The sequence below is a fragment of the Trachypithecus francoisi genome, unplaced genomic scaffold, assembly GCF_009764315.1.
Source record: "Trachypithecus francoisi isolate TF-2019V2 unplaced genomic scaffold, Tfra_2.0 Lachesis_group16, whole genome shotgun sequence".
In the NCBI taxonomy this organism is placed as follows: Eukaryota; Metazoa; Chordata; class Mammalia; order Primates; family Cercopithecidae; genus Trachypithecus; species Trachypithecus francoisi.
In genome coordinates this window covers 11,680,248-11,699,978 of record NW_022681461.1, presented here as the reverse complement: position 1 = coordinate 11,699,978, position 19,731 = coordinate 11,680,248, and the positions used below count along the sequence as shown (strand labels likewise).

Below are 19,731 nucleotides of genomic sequence, written 5' to 3'. Positions count from 1 at the left end.
CAACTTGTAAGTAACACATGGGTCAAAGACAGAAGTCTTGAGGGGAGTTCAAAAATATTTTGAACTGAATGAAAATTAAAATATAACATACCAAAATCTGTGAGCTACAACTAAAGCAGTGCTTAGAGAGAAATTTGTAGCATTGAATGTTTTTTTGTTTTGTTTTTGTTTTGAGATAGTCTCACTCTGTTGCCCAGGCTGGAGTGCAGTGGCATGCTCTTGGCTCACTGCAGTCTCCGCCTCCCGGGTTCAAGTCATTTTTGTGCCTCAGCCTCCCGAGTAGCTGGGATTACAGGCGCACACCACCATCCCTAGCTAATTTTTGTATTTTTAGTAGAGATGGGGTTTCACCATGTTGGCCAGGCTGGTCTCAAATGCCCGACCTCAGGTGATCCACCTGTCTCGGCCTCCCAAAGTGCTGGGATTACAGGTGTGAGCCACCATGCCACGCATACTTTCCTTTCATATAAACATTCAATGTGGCCAGGCATGGTGGCTCACACCTATAATCCCAGCACTTTGGGAGGCTAAGGTGGGTGGATGACTTGAGTCCAGGAGATCAAGACCAGCCTGGGCAATATGGCAAAACCCAGTCTACAAAAAATGAGCTGGGTGTGGTGGTGCATGCCTGTGGTCCCAGCTACTCAGGAGTCTGAGGTTGGAGGATCGCTTGAACTGGGAAGTCCAGGCTGCAGTGATCTGTGATCCCACCACTGCATTCCACCTTGGGCAACAGAGTCAGACCCTGTCTCAAAAAAAAAAAAAAAAAAAGTCTACAGTTAGTAATTTAAGCTACCACTGTATGAGACCAGAAAAAGAAGAGCAAATTAAAGTAAACGGAAGGAAATAATGAAGAGCAGAAATCAGTAAAATATGGAACAGAAAAACAGTGGAGAAAATCAGTGCAACCCAAAGCTCATTCTTTGAAAATATTCATGAAGTCAGTGAACCTCTAATGAGACATAAGAAGAGAAAAATAGAAATGACTAATATCAAGAATGAAAGAAAGGGTATCATTACAGACTCTATAAACATTAAAAGGATAGTAATGGGATATACAACTCTGTCCATAAATGCAGAAGCAGATAAAATGGACCTATTCCTTTAAATGTAGATACAAACTACCAAAATTCACTCAAGAAGAAACAGATAATTTGAATAATTTCTTATCTGTTAAATAAATTGAACTTATAGTTAAAAACCTAACAATGCAAACTCCAGGCCAGCTCTGTGCAGTGTCTTCCAGAAAATAAAAGAGGCAAGAACACTCATATGAGTCAGAATTTACTCTATCAAAACCAAACCAAAATTACAAACATGGAAAACTATAGACCATAGTTTCCTCATGAACACAGATGTAAAAATCTTATTCCACGAACACAGATGTAAAAATTTTCAATAAATTATTAATGAATCAAATTCAACAATATATAAAAAGAGATAGTACACCATGACCAAGTGAGATTTATCCTAAGAATCACGCCTGGTTCACCATTTGAAAATTGGTCAGCATAATATACCGTATTATCTAAAATCTTAGTATATTCACAGAAATCATTTGACAAAATTCAACATCCATTCGTGATTTGAAACTCTTAGCAAAGCTAGATACAGAAGAGAACTTCCTAAACCTGATAAAGGACATATACAAAAATATCCTACAGCTAACATCATACTTAATGATGAAAGACTAAATGGTTTCCTCCAAGAATCGGAAGAAGACAAAGATGCCACTTCGCTCTTATTCAGCATTGGAAATCTTAGCCAGCACAATAAAGCAAGAAAAAGAAATAAATGGCATACAGATTGGAAAGGAAGAAAAAATACTGTCTACTTGGAGATGACATGATTTTCCATGTAGAATGCCCATGGAATTTACAAGGAAGTTCCTAGAACTGATTAGTGAATTTAATGAGATGATAGGATATGAAGTCATTATACAAAAAGCAGTTGTAATTCCTATATAATTGAAATGAACAATGGGAGATCAAAATTTAAAAACGGAACTATTTACAATAGCATAAAAAAATGAAATACTTAGGTGCAAATCTCATATGGTTAGTATTCAACAGTATTCAGTATATTAAATATTCAAATCCAGCATGGTAAATATTAGGGAAATGCAAATTAAACCACAGAAATACTATCCACCTTTTAGAATATCTTAAAAAAAAAAAATCTGGCCAGGCACAGTGGCTCATGCCTGTAATCCTAGCACTTTGGGAGGTGGAAGTGGGTGGATCACAAGGTCAGAAGTTCAACATCAGCCTGGCCAAGATAGTGAAACCCCATCTGTACTAAAAATACAAAACTTAGTCCAGCATGGTGTCAGGCGCCTGTAATCCCAGCTACTTGGGAGGCTGAGGCAGAGAATTGCTTGAACCTAGGAGGCAGAGGTTGCAGTGAGCCAAGATCGCACCACTGCACTCCAGCCTGGGCAACAGAGTGAGACCCCATCTCAAAAAAAAAAAAAAATCTGATAATACCAAGTGCTGGCGAGGATGTATTTGGTGATAGGAATGTAATGTGGTTTGGCTACTTTGGAAAATAGCTTGGCACATTCTTATAAATTAAACATGTAGCTCATACTCTGAGTTGATTGCCTAAGAGAAGTGAAATTTGACATTCTTCTGGAAACCTCTGCAAACGTGTAGAGCTGTTTGTTCATGATCATCAAAAACAGACAACCCAATGTTCTTGAGCTGGTCAGTGTGGTACATACTGTGGTACCTGCACAGAGGAATACTACTCAGAAATAAAATGAAGTATGATACACTTACCAATGCCAACGAATCTCAACTGCTGGGTGAAAGAAGCCGGACTCAAAAGACTATATGATTTCATTTTAATGACATTCTGGAAATGGCAGAACGATAGAGTTGGAGAGCAGATCAGTGGTTGCCAGGGGTTTGGGGCGGTAGGAGCGTTTGACCACAAAGGGATCCCATGAGGGAATGTTTTTAGGGTGATCCAGGTTGTTCTGTATCTTGATTGTGAGACTGATTTGAAAAACTATGCTTTTGTTAGACTTGTAACTGTACAACAAACATAAATTTTACTATATGTGAATTTAAAATAAAATTTAAAAACTATTGGGAAATCAAGGTATGGTATATTAAATATTAAATTATAGTGGATTGTTAAGGGAAGGAAATTAAAACATTAAATGCAAATTGTTTTAAATTTTTTCATGTTCAAATATTTGTATATATTATTGAAATATTTAAATATTTGTATATGTTACAAAACATTCCTTAGAGGTAAACATAGGATTATCAAGTAACATTTATAGCCATTTACTATTTCATAGTTTATGAAGCATTTTTTAATACATTAGCTATTTGACATAATCTGATTAGTCAGTTTATTTTGACTATTTTAATATTTCTACTCTTGGGAGATTTTTATTTCTGTACATTTTTTATTCTACATCAGAATTCACCTTCAATAAGGATTAATAAGTCACACTCATTGTGGAGACAGCAATTTATAAAAAATTTTCACGAACTTTTTATATTTTAATAACTTGTGTAGTCTGTGGTATTTATCAGTATACTCATTTCATAGTAATGACAACTCTGTGTGTGATACCATAACTAATATGTAACATTTGTTTTAAGACCACTTTCCTGGTGGATAACAAAAAGGTCTTTGGAACTCATCTCATGCAAGACATGGTGAAAGATGCACTTCGGTCTTTTGTCAGTCCTCCGGTGCTTTCCCCCAAGTAAGTATTGTAAGACATTTTAGAGTTGTATGTGCTCCTTTAAAAGCCCAAATTCTCTGTACTCCTTTATAGCCAAAGTATCAAAATTGTTTGGGATCAAATCTCCATGTAAAAGTAACTTAATCGTGTTAACATTAACTGACCTCTGCCACATTGTTTAGATTAAAACTAAGGTTTTTATGAGTTTGACAAAATTTCTGATAACTCCTCTAAGTTTTTTGTCTCCAGTGTAAGTCCTTCAGCTTTGCTCTAGTAGAGGCACTGCCCCGAAAACATGCTGCCATCAGAGGCTGAAAAGGATTGCATGCAGAAAGAATCATCATTTGATTTGGCATTCTGAGAAATACCAGGCTTTTCCAATGGGGAAGGAAGAAAGGAGTCATTATTTCTTTTTTTTTTTTTTTTTTTTTTTTTGAGACGGAGTCTTGCTCTGTCGCCCAGGCTGGAGTGCAGTGGCCGGATCTCAGCTCACTGCAAGCTCCGCCTCCCGGGTTCACGCTATTCTCCTGCCTCAGCCTCCGGAGTAGCTGGGACTACAGGCGCCCGCCACCTCGCCCGGCTAGTTTTTGGTTTTTTTTTATATTTTTTAGTAGAGACGGGGTTTCACCATGTTAGCCAGGATGGTCTCGATCTCCTGACCTCGTGATCCGCCCGTCTCGGCCTCCCAAAGTGCTGGGATTACAGGCTTGAGCCACCGCGCCCGGCCAGGAGTCATTATTTCTTAACAAAGCACTCACACTTTGTTAAAAAAATATATACGCTTAACAAAGTGTATCTTTTTCCACTGAAAGATACACGATGGCTTTCTATCACCAATTACTTCATGGTAGATCTAACTAATTCTATGTAATGACCTCCAAATATTTCATAATAAATGTTGAGTATCTCTTATCCAAAATGCTTTGGACCAGAAGTATTTTAGATTTCTGATGTTTTTGGATTTTGAAATATTTGCATGTACATAATATTGCTCAGGCTGGAGTGCGGTTGCATCATCTCAGCTTACTACAACCTCCGCCTCCCAGGTTCAAGCGATTCTCCCGCATCAACCTCCCGAGTAGGTGAGATCACAGGTGCATGTCACCATGCCCAGCTAATTTTTGTATTTTTAGTAGAGATGGACTTTCCCTGTGTTGGCCAGGCTGGTCTCAAACTCCTGACCTCAAGTGATCTGCCCACCTTGGCCTCCCAAAGTGCTGGGATTATAGGCTTGAGCCACTGCACCGGCCTAATATGTTTCTTTTACATGGTGGTGTAATTTTTGTTAGCTCAAATCTTTTGAAAGCAGAATTCAGCCTGTTCACGTTTGGTATATGCTATTGGGTCTGAGTTTGATGTTAATAAATCAACAGTCTATTAATCCATTAAATAAGATGTCTTAAACAGAAATACACATAAAACAAGGTTATGCATTGATCAGTGCATGGAAATGTGACCAGAGGCTCATAGGAATCTAACCCTTTATTTCCCCTGTTAGCAATGATTTAATAGTCTAATTTAGTATCTTCAGAAACTTTATGGAACATAACTACCACAGATAATGCTAAGTAACTATATATATGGAAAAGTTTATTGTGTGGTGTTCCAGTTGTTCCTCTGTTTTAAAAATTTCAGTACTGTAGATGAGAATTATCTTTTCCTTTGTAAGTGATTTGAAACTTCTTCTGGAGTGTTGATGAGTTTCTCTTTATTTTAGGAGTTCAGAAGTTTTACCAGAATATTCATGTGTGATTTTCAGCTAGTCCTATCTGGAATTCAGTCATTAAAGACTCAAGTTTTCAGTCAGATCATTTGTCCCTGTTATTACTTATTTATTGCTTCACTTTCATCTGTTTTGTTTTTTCCTTTTTTAGAGCTCCTAGCATACTGAGTCTTCTAGAGCTCCCTTACCTATGCCTCATGACATTCATCTCCTTGTTATTTTTGCTTTGTTGTGAGAAAGTTCTTCCTCTTGATCTTGAAGGTTACTAATGAACATATTTTTTCTACTGAATTTTAAAATTTGAAAATAATCATCTTTAGATTGAGAGAGCCTTTTTAAAGTGCTTTATTTTAATCTCAGGTAATTTTCTTGCTCTAGGGTTAAAGATGTAATGAACCTTCAGCACTTCCCATTTCACCAAATGCCTGTGTTCACCTTTTTCTTTCTCCTGGGTGCTGGTTGCACTGTCTTTTCCAATGTGTGACCTTGGCTCTGTTTATCAGATAAGGAACACCGTAAAGGAAACCACTTTGTGAGAAGAGATGAGGTGCCAAAGGGATGTTTCGGTGATTTATAACCAATGGTGAGGAGTGGGGATACAGAAAAAATTAGGATCCTGTATAGTGTTTTCTTTGTAATGACTATTATGAGCACAGTCCATGAGGAGATCAGTTGTAGGAAAATATATATGACACTGAAGTAGGGTCATGAAAAAGTAGGGCTTTGGACTTTTTCCTTTTCTCCTTGCTAATTTGATCTTACTGGATCCAACTCTGATTGTTCAAATATAGATCTATAGGAATTGGAAATATCACAGATGTATTGTGTGAACTACATAATAATTGTAAAATGTTTCATAATCTAATACTAGCATTCTTTAACTTAGGAATTGGTTCCATTTTCTCTTTAATTCACTTTCTTTGTCATTTGTAGCATCTGCAGTAATTGCTGCTGCTTTCGTTTGGGCCGAATAGATTTTAATGATGTGACTATTATCTTGCAGGTGCTACCTATATAATAATCACCAGGCTAAGGACTGTATTGACTCCTTTGTTACTCACTGTGTTCGGGTAAGAGCTACAATTTGGATTGTCGTAATGGGTACTTTAAAAATCATGGGCTGTGGCCGGGCGCGGTGGCTCACGCCTGTAATCCCAGCGCTTTGGGAGGCTGAGGCAAGTGGATCCCCTGAGGTCAGGAGTTTGAGACCAGTCTGGCCAACATAGTGAAACCCTGACTCTACTAAAAATACAAAAATCAGCTAGACGTGGTGGCACACGCCTGTAGTCCCAGCTACTCAAGAGCCTGAGGCAGGAGAATCACTTGAACCCAGGAGGCTTCAGTGAGCCGAGATCATGCCACTGCACTGCAGCCTGGACGACAGAGTGAGACTTTGTCTCAAAAAATAAGAATAATAAATTGCTGGACTGTAATTCCTTCAGTGTCTTTAATTAATGCTTTTTTTCATCTAACATTTCTTACTTACTTTCATGAATAGATAAAAACTCCTAACACGTGAGTGGATGGTTTTATAACCTAAGGTCTTCTGATAGGTTATTAGCTACAGAGGCAGCCTTGGATGACCTCTCCCTGCAGCCTGCGAGGACCGCAGATAGGGAATGTTATGACTCAACTGGGAAAACAGCAGTTGCTTCCTTGAAATTTTTTGTGAATGGACATAAAAACTTTTTTTTTTTAAACCTTACAAAGAATATTTTTAACATCCTTATATACTTATCTTTGTATTATATTAATGAACTGAGTTATAATAAAATTAAAATTATTGGCTGAGCACGGTGGCTCACGCCTGTAATCCTAGCACTTTAGGAGGCCGAGGCAGGCGGATCACCTGAGGTTGGGAGTTCGAGCAGCCTGACCAACATGGAAAAATCCTGTCTCTACTAAAAATACAAAATTAGCTGGGCATGGTGGTGCATGCTTGTAATCCCAGCTACTCAGGAGGCTGAGGCAGGAGAATTGCTTGAACCTGGAAGGCAGAGGTTGTGGTGAGTAGAGATCACACCATTGCACTCCAGCCTGGGCAACAAAAGCAAAACTCTCTGTCAAAAAAAAAAAAAAAATTATTAATTTAAATGAGATCACAAACTTTTTCATCTCAAGTAATTAGGAAAAAATGCAAATCTTGCAGTGAGTTGAATTATTCATTTTTATTTAATTTTTAAAAATTATTTATTAAGACGGGGTCTCCCTCTGTTGCCCAGGCTGGAGTGCAGTGGTGTGATCTTGGCTCTCTGCAACCTCCACCCCCAGGGCTAAAGTGATCCTCTCACCTCAGCATTCGGAATAGCTGAGACTACAGACTCACGGCACCCCACCTGGCTATTTTTTGTGTGGTTTTTGTGGAGACGGGTTCACCCTGTTGGCCAGGCTGGTCCAGTGATCCACCTGCCTTGGCCTCCCAAAGTGCTGGGATTACAGGCATGAGCCACTGCACCCGGCTTCATTTTTATTTAATTAGATGTAAGTATTTCTCTTAGAGAACTCCAACAGGCGACTTTTTTGGGTCTACTTCCAGTTACTCAAAGTTTATCTATGTATATGTAGAGAGAGAGAGAAAAAAAAGCAGCATGGTGGAAAAAAAAAAAACAAGACCAGATTTCATTTCTTTTTTATCATTAATATTTTATCAGGCACATTACTTTTTTTATAAACTTTCCTTTTTTTTGGAGACAAAGTCTCACTCTGTCACCCAGGCCGGAGTGCAGTGGCACAGTCTTGGCTCACTGCAACCCCCGCCTCCCAGGTTCAAGCAGTTCTCTGCCTCAGCCTCCCATGTAGCTGGGATTACAGGTGCCTGCCACCACGCCCAGCTAATTTTTGTATTTTTATTAGAGATGGGGTTTCACCATCTTGGCCAGGCTGTTCTTAAACTCCTGACCTCATGATCCACCCGCCTCGGCCTCCCAGAGCACTGGGATTACAGGGGTGAGCTACCGTGCCCCACCCAACTTTCCACTCTTTAAAGAGTAAAATGCTTACATCTTCTCTGACCTCTTACAGGGTGGTTATTGATCAAATGAGATAATATCTGTCAAAGAATGCAAATATAAAACAGTATTATACTTCGAGAATTTTTTTTTTTTGAGATGGAGTCTTGCTCTGTCGCCGGGGCTGGAGTGCAGTGGCCGGATCTCAGCTCACTGCAAGCTCCGCCTCCCGGGTTCACGCCATTCTCCTGCCTCAGCCTCCCGAGTAGCTGGGACTACAGACGCCCGCCACCTCGCCCAGCTAGTTTTTTGTATTTTTTTTAGTAGAGATGGGGTTTCACAGTGTTCGCCAGGATGGTCTCGATCTCCTGACCTCGTGATCCGCCCGTCTCGGCCTCCCAAAGTGCTGGGATTACAGGCTTGAGCCACCGCGCCCGGCCTCGAGAATCTTCTAATTCACACTTAAAGCATCTTACCAATCCATGTCTCTTGCCTGGTTAGTGGAATGTTGCATAGTATTTTAGATGAGAACACTGTATGGAGAAAGCAGGAATAAAGAACAATAGTCAAGGTTTGTGGCTATTAGCTCTTCTTAAGCTATATAATTATTAGGCATTCTGGTATATTTATAGCGGCACAGGAATGTCAGCCTTGAACATTGGCTTTTGACTCAAAATAAGCAGGAAAGAAATTGTCCTCATGAAATTGCAAGAAGATATCTAAAGATCGAAAGAAGATATTTTTACCATATGAAGGGAAGTTTCACATGAAGCTATGTTTTTTCCAGTTATTGATAAATTCTGGTGTTGAGTTCCTTAAACACCTATGTAAAATTAAAAGTATACATAGACATAATTCTCATATACACAGCATTTTTTTTCCCTTAAACCACATTGTGAACTTGGAATGTTAAGTTTCTTTGGTACCAGGAAATTTCATATTTACGGTTGACAAATTACATGTGTATTGCAGCCATTCTGTAGTCTTATTCAGATCCATGGACATAACAGGGCTCGACAGAGAGATAAGCTTGGTCATATTCTTGAGGAATTTGCCACCTTGCAGGATGAGGTAAGAGCCAGGTTCCCCTCTTTTCTAAAATTAAATGACTCACACTTTGTCCAGATTTTTAAAAACAGTTCTTCTGAACAATATTTTGACTGTTTAATTTTTCAACATGATCCACTTTTCACTTAAAATATAAGTTTCTTACACCAGCGTTTACAAAATGAAGCAGAACAATAATCCAAACTGATAGACATCTTAAATATTTATTTGATAATAGGAATAAATTATGAAATATGTATAAAATGATAGTTTTATAACAATGTTACATATTAAAATATTAATATATTAATTTTAAAGTTAATATATGTACAGCAGCAATATTGATAAGTAAAGACCTGAAGTGTATTATTTGTATTTTTGTCCTTTAAAATTGATGTCTTTTTAGTTTAAGGCATGTTTAGGTAAATGTTAACCATTGTGAAATGAGAACTTCGAATGTAAACCTAACTAAAAATGCATTTAAAAATATTTCTTTGGGTGGTCAGATTTAAATTTTCTGCTTATATTCTTTTTAGCTGTATTTTTTTTTAAAGTTCTCTCATTACCTTAGGAAAACAAAACAAACACAGTTTATGACATTTTATTTTAATAGGCAGAAAAGGTTGATGCAGCGCTTCACACCATGCTGTTGAAACAGGAACCCCAAAGGCAACATTTGGCCTGTTTAGGTACCTGGGTCCTTTACCATAACCTTCGCATTATGATACAGTATCTTCTAAGTGGCTTTGAATTGGAACTCTACAGTATGCACGAGTACTATTACATATATTGGTAAGAGCACAGTTTGAGTTACAATTGGTGGTAGGTGGAATGGATAAGATCTGAGAGAATTTAGAGTTAATTTCAGGGTACTTTCCATTTAGTATATTTTACCTTTAGTTGTGGGACATTTGGAAAAATTAGAAAATTAGAGCTGGATCATCTTGAATATCTTTAAGTACTATAATATTGCATGAGTGTATTTTTCCAAATATGTAAAAATTAACAAAAAATGACTCCAAAGTAAATGGATTGATTGAAGATCATTTATTTGTTTGTATGGAGAAAAATTAACACGTTTTGCCCTGAATTTGGTGGCACTAGCTGTGGATGTACTTGACAGAGTTAAACATCAAATTGGAATCAGGACTGTCTGCTTAGAAGAAATCATGACCAAGCTGATTACTGGGAGCATAACTGTTTCAAACCGTGGTGCTGAGGATGCACTTCAGGAGCTTTGGAGTTGATAAAAGATGATCTTCAACAGAGTAGTTCTTCCCTTTCACTTGAGGACAAAATAAAGAAACCTAGTAAGAGGATGCTTGAACATATTTTAGGCATGTAAAAGCTGTCATAGAAAGAAAATAAAATTGAGCATTAATGAATTGAGTTATTTTGAATCTTTTTCTCAATCTGGCACATAATTTTAAACTAATGACCTGTGTTACTCATCACAAACACTCAGGTTTAGTATATTAGACTTTAATAGAGTTCACCTTTTAAACTTATTTAAACTTACTGAACTTAGTAATTAAGATATTCTATATTCTCTGAAGTCACTGCTGTGGGAGGGAAAGTAATTCTCTCCCATGCTGTTGATGTAGATTTTGTTATGAGCAGTGAAGGCTCTTGACAGATAACTCTTGCTTATGAAAAGTGAATTTGAGCATCAACTATAGCAATATGAGAATAATTTTCCTTGCTATATGTTCTTCAACATTTATATAGATAATACCAAATAATCCTTAATAACAGGTATTTATATAGCTACTTTGGATAGTACATTTTGTTATTCATAGTAGACAATACTGGTTTTATTAATTTTTATATGCTTTTTTGCACAGAGAATTGGGATCTTAATTCAGCAAATAAATGATACTCATAAATACTCCATTACACATTTGTCTATATTCATAAGTAGATTTGTTTCTTTTCTTATTAAAAGAACTTTAGTTCTGCCCATAAATACCCTTGTGGTCTTTTCATAATTGTTTTTGAACTGCTTTTTAATTTCAAAATGACAGATTGGGCTCCTGCATTTCCCTGAGATAACCTTTAGTTGTTTTTCATGCATACGATCCCTGAAGCATGTGGACTCTTTTTAAATCATCAGCAGAAACAGTGATCCTTAAACTTTAACATGCATCGTAATCACTTGGAAAGTGCGTTAATACACAAATTTCTGGGCTAATTCCTGACCTGTTAGGTCTAGGGTGAGACTGAATAATTTGCATTTCTAACTGGTTCTCAGGTTAACTGCTGCTGGCCCAGAGATGACAATCTGAGAACCATTGGTATAGAATATCAGCACTCTCTTAGACATAAATGTATATTAATTTTGATAAAGCACTTAATAGATCATTGAGGTACCTGATATTTGAGAGGAAAAGGCTGCATCTTAGTTGTCCCCTTCACTCATGTGTCCTTAGGTTAGATAAACAGAAGGTAGACGACACCGTCAGTTCCCTATAGAAATCCTTCACTTGAATTAAGGTATATGAGTTGTTATGGACTCTCACATTTTGTAGGGTGGCAGGGAAACAAAATTCAGTTATATACTGTAAAAGGGTACTATAGTAAATGTTTTTCTTAAATTCAGGGCCAGGAATTATTTACTCTCCATATGCAATTATAGGTCTTATTATTGATTATGTTATGAAGTGTGTATATATATATATATATATATATATATATATATATATGTCTCCTAGATTTGAAGACTTTTCTGGCTTAGCAGTGTTAAAGTTCTGAAAAATTAGTGTGTGGTAGAATGTTCTGTTTTATATTGTGTTTATTAAACTCAAGTAAATTGTAAATGTGAATGTTCTTTTTAAGAATGATTTTTTATAATGCCAATAATTTATCTTTTTCTGATTTTATTTGTGATTAAAATATTTATAGACTGAACTGAACTGTGTTCTGATATAATGAAAACTTAATGGGCATTCATTTGATTTGCATATGTACATGTGTAATTATCAGGAAATCTGGAAAGTTGTAAAATGTTGAAAGGGAAAATTAATCCTTGTGTTCATTTCTTGTAAGATCTATAATCGAATGATCTGTTTTTAAAGACCTGAAGCATTATTTGAAGTATCTATTGTTGTTAATATATGTGTTGATAAAGCTGTCTCATTTAGACATCTACCATTAACTAACATTTTGTATCCTTTAAGGTATCTCTCTGAATTCCTTTATGCATGGTTGATGTCAACATTGAGTCGTGCAGATGGCTCTCAAATGGCAGAGGAAAGGATAATGGAAGAGCAGCAGAAAGGCCGTAGTAGTAAAAAAACAAAGAAAAAAAAGAAAGGTGCTGTGGATTATTTTTAAACTTAACAACAGAGTGTACTTTAATTTCTACAGATAAATAGATGGAACTACTTGTGAGTTACTCATTATATTTTAGCTCTTGTTCCTCCTCTTTTCAGAAACTATAAGGTAGAGACTGAGTCCCAGTATTAATGACATAAGCTTTTTGGTTCCTTTCCTTGCTTTCATTTCTTTGCTGTTCTGTCTGTCAGAGAATCTTTGATCAAGAAGTAGCCACGTGGCGTGTGCAAGCAAGATACAGGTTAGGGGACAAGACAGCAGGAGGCCATTGACCTTTTGACAGAGCCTGATAGCTCAGGAGGGCAGTAGTTCTGGAGCTGTGCTGTGGTAGTGGGCACCGAAAGGTGCCTTGGGCATCACCCAAGAACCGTGAGAACAGAGAACTGTTTCAAAGGGACTGCCCTATTGATCACTTAGGGAAGGCTATAGATATTGCTACAATTATTGTAAAATACTGCTTCATATTTCCTTAGGACTTAAAGCAATTTGGATGGGTCGTTAAATCACTGTATTCGTGGGTTTCCTTTAAAAGGTTAAATCTCTGGTGAATTCAGAAAAGTTATAATTACTTTATACTGGAATTTTATAGTATTAGCTATTTGGGGACATGATTATTATATTTTATTATTTGTAGATTTTGACCATAAATAAAATTTAACCTGTAGAAACAAACTGAAGTTTTAATTTAGTATACAAGCTGGAAGATTTTTTTAAATTAGATTTTCTTTTGCAATAATGCAAGAGGAAGGAGGAAGAGATGATGGAAGATTATGTTTTTCTTTCTAATTACAGTTCGCCCTTTGAGCCGAGAGATCACAATGAGCCAAGCATATCAGAACATGTGTGCTGGAATGTTTAAAGTAAGTTGTTGAAAGTGAAGTTCTTTTTACCTTTTAGCTGTATTCCTATTATATAGTTTATTTAAACTCTTTTCTGTGGTTCTTCCCAGATTATAATTTCACCTTTGTTTTACTTTGTCTGCTTGAGGATTACCTTTATTGTCATTAATTTGTTAACAACCATTTGAATCCTTGCTATGTGTGAGATACTTTGTACTGAGTACATTGCAGGAGATACCAGTTCTATATGGTCCTTGTTTCAAATCTGTAGCAACAGACCAGTTGATGTGTCTGTGACAGGTAGTAAGAAAAGGAAGAGAGTACTTCTGATTGATGATCAGGCAAGGCTTCCTGGAAGAGATGGAATTTAGGTTTTTTAGGAGTGTATTTGGAAGAGGGTGAGCTCCACAACCAATGGCTTAAGCAAAAGCAGGCTTTTTCAAGAGGCAGTGGGTGCTAACTCTTAAGTTGTACTTGGCAGTCCAAGAAATCATTTGAGGCAACTTACATGAAAATGCATAAAGCAGAACATGGACTTTGTTTGAAAATAGGACCTGTGCTTATGACAATTATATGTCCTCCTTTTTTCAGAAGTGTTTACTTGAAGGTTTTAAATAGCTGTTTCTTGTCTTCTATTCCGTATTGATGAGAGTGTTTGCTTTTTTCATATTGATTTCATCTTTTTTCTTGTTCCCTTTTTCATTTAGACCATGGTTGCATTTGACATGGATGGCAAAGTACGTAAACCGAAGTTTGAGCTTGATAGTGAACAAGTTCGGTATGAGCACAGGTTTGCTCCGTTCAACAGTGTGATGACCCCGCCGCCCGTGCACTACTTACAGTTCAAGGTGAACCTGCTCAAGGAAATTGTTCGGAAATCTTCAGTCTTAGACCTTCTTAGAGAGATGCTGTTTGTACCTAGCCATCTTGTTACATTTACAGTTACTTAAATTGTAAGAATAATATGAGGTAGCATATGAGGGTTGAGAATTACATATTACCTAGGAAAAAATAGGGAGATGTGCCAAATGTTTGCCCCAGTGTCTGTATATGAGTGGATAGAAAATGTAGAATTCTTTAATAATTAGAAATGGAAGTTTAGAATTGTTCATATTAAACATGTTTTGAATTATATTTCCCCTTCTTTTTAGGAAATGTCTGACCTCAATAAATATAGCCCTCCTCCTCAGTCTCCTGAATTGTATGTGGCAGCTAGTAAGCACTTTCAGCAGGCAAAAATGATATTGGAAAATATTCCTAACCCGGACCATGAGGTGAGACTGGATTCACAGTAATTTTAGGGGAAAAGCGTGGCAGGAAATACATCTCTTACTGCTGGATGAAAGTTAATTATGAAAGTGAACTTTAATAGTGTTAGTGAATATAACTTGTCATGTTTCTGTGAAAGATTTCGGATGGTTTTGTCAAACTAACCTTGTCAGACTTCAAGTTAATTTTAAGAATGAGGTGATGTAAATACCTGCTTTGTGTAAATTTAGAAGTCAATGCAAAGACAAATTATGACTCACAATCATGAAGTTAGAAAGATAAGCATAAAATCCAGACTGATCTGATTCATAGCTCAAAATGTTGGCATTGAAACATTTCTGGTTTCATCAGTTTGTTAAGGTGGTCGGGCGTGGTGGCTCACACCTGTAATCTCAGCAGTTTGGGAGGCCCAGGTGGGTGGATCACCTGAGGTCGGGAGTTTGAGACCAGCCTGGCCAACATGGTGAAACCTCGTTTCTACTAACAGTACAAAAAATCAGCCAGGCGTGGTGGTGCATGCCTGTCTGTAATCCCAGCTACTTGGGAGGCTGAGGCAAGAGAATCATTTGAACCCCGAGGTGGAGGTTGCAGTGAGTCAAGATTGCGCCATTGCACTCCATCCTGGGTGACAAGCAAAACTCCATCTCAAAAAAAAAAAAAAAAAATTATTAAAACGTAACTAAGTTTTACATAAATATGAAAAATGACCAGGCCAGTTGTCACAGAAACAACCTTATTCCACTTGACCATTTAAAATAAAGGCTATTGCTTTTGAAGACTCTGAGATATCAAAATAAACTTGGGGAAAAAAAATTGTTTCAGGCTTTTGGTATTTTAATAATTTACCATATCCCTAATTTTATTGAAATACATTTATTTTCTAAAAGTTACCTGTAATGTGTACATACTGTTTTGGGAAGTGTATCTTGGGACCACTTCCATAGAGGGGTAGCTTAGCAGTATTTGTCCAAGATCATTAATGCTTAGATCCAGCAGTTCTGCTTTTTGGGATTTATATAGATACACGAACACATACAGGAAGTGAGAGTGATGAACATAAGAGTCTTCATTGCAGCAGGATTTCTAATAGCAAAAAGCAGGAAGAAACAGTAGTATCCATCAACAGGGGGCTGATACATGATGATACATTCATACAGTGGAATACTACGCAGCCTTAAGGAGGATGAGGAAGCTCTTTACATACTGTGATGGAATGCTCCGTATGATTTAAGAAATCTAAAAAGAAAGGCGCACTTCAATATGCATAGTATGATGCAGTTTCCATCAAAGGAGGCAAGGGAAGCCTATATGTATATGTGCGAGTATAAAATATCTTTAGAAAGATAGTGTCAGAATTGGTAGTTTTGTTTCCTTCCTTGGAGGGAAGCAGAGTGCTTGGAAGAGGGATAGGGGAGACACGTTTTAAAAATTATATGTACCATCTAAGAAAATATATAGGGGGAGTCTAAAAATTTGAGGAGCTACCTATGATAGATGACATATTTAATTTAGTGAAACTTCATTCATTTATTCAAAGATGAGCCTGTGCTCCTAATACTATGTATGCTATGCTGCCTTTTCAGGACTTTGCAGCCTAATTTTTTTGTTATTCAGGAAAGCGAGATAAGGTAGCCATTTCAATTCAGAGTTAATCGAAATGAAGTTCTGTATTATTAAAAGAAATATATTTAGAATTTTAAATTGCCTTTATTTAATAAAACATCAACAATTCCATTATACAAAGTTCCTGTTAGTATCTATAATTAAGAAATTTTGGCTGGCCACAGTGGCTCACGCTGATAATCCCAACACTTTGGGACGCCAAGGTGGGAGAACTGCTTGAACCCAGGAGTTCAAGACCAGCCTGGGCAACAGAGTGAGTCCCTGTCTCTGCAAAAATTTAAAAATGAGCTGGGTGTGATGGTGCACAGCCATTTGGGAGGCTGAAGTGGGAGGATTGCCTGAGCCAGGAGGTTGAGGCTTCAGTGAGCCGTGTTCTTGCCACTGTACTCCAGCCTGGGTTGACAGCAGGACTCTGTCTCAAAAAAGAAAAAGAGAAATTTTGACTATGAAGTTAATGTTTCAATAGTTTTATGTTCATGTTTCAGGTTAATAGAATTTTAAAGGTTGCCAAACCCAACTTTGTGGTTATGAAGTTATTGGCAGGAGGACACAAAAAGGAATCTAAAGTGAGTACTTTGTGGGAAAAAGAAGTGGTCTTAAATTATTGTGAAGTTTCATAATTTTTTCCAATGAGATGTGTAAATATTACAGGAAAAATTAAACCACTGAACAAAAATCATTCTAAAAAGTTTAGTTCAGCAGCAAAAAATTAGAGCTTGCCATTTTGCTTTGAGATGTATATTTTGTTGCGTTAAAATTTCTGAAGTCTGCCCATATGTTTTCCATCTCCTTGCTGTGTAAATTACTGAATAACTTGGGGTAAAAAAAGAAAATTTATGTAAAGAAAATTTTATGGGAGAAGTACGAGGTATTTAAATGTCATCTGCCTTTGGGAAAGTGAGTAGTGCTTTAATAATGAAAGACTTCTTTGTAATGGCTCAGAAGAGGAGTCTATAAGCTTTTTTTTGGTAATGTTATATCATCCATGCCACGTCAGTATTTCAGAGCACAGATTCTGCGCTGTGGAGAGGCCAGCCATGGAGGCATTTGCCTGTGTGTGTTGTGCACCTTGTTTTCTTCCAGTGTTTCCTGTGATCTGCCTTCCTCCGCTCCTGCCCTGGTTTCCTACTGACTGACTCTCTCATCTCATTGCTTAGTTCTGTCAGTTACCCTGGAACTAAAAAGTATGCTGACCCCTGATCTAACTGAGTGCCTTTTCTATAATTTTTGGCTGTTTATCTTTTTTAACTGTTTTCCGAAGATAGAAAACAGCTGGTCAGCCTGTTTTCTTACGATCTTCATAAAACTCAAAAACAAATTAATCGGTTTTTCTTCCATATCCTATCTTTTTTGTCATTAACCTAGTTTTTAAAATCTATTTTGTGCTGCCTTGTTTCTAAGAACACAAGAAACTCTAAAATAAAAATAGTCTTTGTTTTGTGTACCATCTGAATATTTGTAGATACATTAATTGACTTTCTGGGTTTTCTTTAACAGGTTCCTCCTGAATTTGATTTCTCTGCTCATAAATATTTTCCTGTTGTGAAACTTGTTTGAGAGAGACTGGGAAGGTGGCCACAAAGGGGCAGAGTCTTCTTTCAGACCCCACTCTTAGAGGGCACATCACCAGGCTCCACATCACGGGAAGTGAGATGGATTTCTTGGATAACAACTCATTATAAGGAATACTTTTAGTTTGACAGCCTTATATGACGTGAATGAAAACTGCTGTTTTAAAGTGGTTTATTATGTTCCATGGAAGAAACTGGTCTTATTGAATGCATTGATGAACATTATGTGGTTTTATTACAGATTTAATCACAAATCATTTTTTATGAATGATTGAGTGAAAATAGTGTTTGTAAAGGTTAATAAATTTCTTGACACACAAAAAAAATGCACTGCTGGAGATGAGAAACAGTAGCTCTCTGTCCATGTTAAGAACTGAAGAAGGTGTATGCTCTTTAACATTTGAGTAGTTCCAAAACGTTATCCAAAAGAAGTTTCAAATCAAGGGGTTAATTAAACACTTGTATGAGATTTTGGTAAAATACATTTAGAAGAGATTTTTAGGAGGACTTCTAAGATAGAAACTAAATTACATGAAAATTGTGATTTTTATGTGTCATGATATCACAAATTATATAAGAATACAGATGTGTAAAAAAAAATCCTTTACCTGTTACTTTTGGCACTTTTAAAAGATTATACATTATGTTTGCTGGTGACATTATTCAAAAAGGAGGCAGATAGAAATGTATATAGATTAAAATTTAGGTCTAGGTTTAAATGTGGTATACTCCTTTTTGTTTACTTCATATTCAGTTTAACCCATGAAACATTTTCAAATGAGTGCCTGTTAAGTATCCTCTGGCTTTGAAAATCTGACTACATCCCCCTGTGCTTCCAAGTGCCTGCTGCCAGAGGCCCTCCCCTTCCTTTCCCACTTGTCCTGTCTCCGCTCTGATGTTTGCGATGGCAGCTGTCTAGGCCTTTTGGGCCTTCCTTTTTGTCCTCTGTAGCAGGCAATACTCTTAGCAAAATGACCCACTCTGTGATGTAAATTGGCTTTGATGGCTTAGCCTAAGACGAGTGACAGTTTTGTATTTGGTCTGTGGTTAAAAAGGTTCTCAGCTTCAAATATGTTTTTTTTTTTTTTTTTTGAGACAGTCTTGCTCTGTCGCCCGGGCTGGAGTGCAGTGGCCGGATCTCAGCTCACTGCAAGCTCCACTTCCCGGGTTTACGCCATTCTCCTGCCTCAGCCTCCCGAGCAGCTTGGGACTACAGGCACCCGCCACCTTGCCCGGCTAGTTTCTTGTGTTTTTTAGTAGAGACGGGGTTTCACCGTGTTAGCCAGGATGGTCTCGATCTCCTGACCTTGTGATCTGCCCGTCTCGGCCTCCCAAAGTGCTGGGATTACAGGCTTGAGCCACCGTGCCCGGCTGCTATCTTAACTCTGATTTGATATCTTTCATAAAAACATGATAGTGAAACTTGTCTGGCAGTATTTTACAGCAGCTAACCTGACTGAACTTGCTAAGGGTGTTCCTGTTGCCCCTCTTTGCAGCTAATGAGCTCTCCTGGCTTTCCTTTCCAAGAGTGGTAACACTTGTGTTATTCAAGAACAGCCATTAGGCATCCTGAAATTTCAGAACCCAAAAATCTTTTTAAAATGTGTGTGTGTGTTTTAAGTAGCCTGTACAATAGAAACTTGAATTATGGAGAGATGAAGAGTATACCTGT

The 19,731-nt window shown here is 37.3% G+C and overlaps 1 protein-coding gene across 7 annotated transcripts in view; it reads left to right on the top strand.

The window, feature by feature from the left end:
• The window catches only part of NAA35 (N-alpha-acetyltransferase 35, NatC auxiliary subunit), an 88,507-nt gene extending 70,105 nt beyond the window's left edge, over positions 1-18,402 (top strand). For 5 of the 7 annotated variants that reach the window (XM_033236921.1, XM_033236924.1, XM_033236925.1 and 2 more), the window contains exons 14-23: positions 3,621-3,727; positions 6,433-6,499; positions 9,350-9,448; positions 10,038-10,216; positions 12,601-12,737; positions 13,550-13,617; positions 14,304-14,444; positions 14,748-14,870; positions 16,974-17,054; positions 17,986-18,045. In XM_033236921.1, the coding sequence (XP_033092812.1) occupies positions 3,621-3,727; positions 6,433-6,499; positions 9,350-9,448; positions 10,038-10,216; positions 12,601-12,737; positions 13,550-13,617; positions 14,304-14,444; positions 14,748-14,870; positions 16,974-17,054; positions 17,986-18,045 (1,062 nt within the window). Of the gene's footprint in view, positions 1-3,620; positions 3,728-6,432; positions 6,500-9,349; positions 9,449-10,037; positions 10,217-12,600; positions 12,738-13,549; positions 13,618-14,303; positions 14,445-14,747; positions 14,871-16,973; positions 17,055-17,985 lie in introns of all 7 variants that reach the window. The other 2 variants (XM_033236918.1, XM_033236920.1) reach the window with 2 other exon arrangements.
• Positions 18,403-19,731: the final 1,329 nt, after the last annotated feature.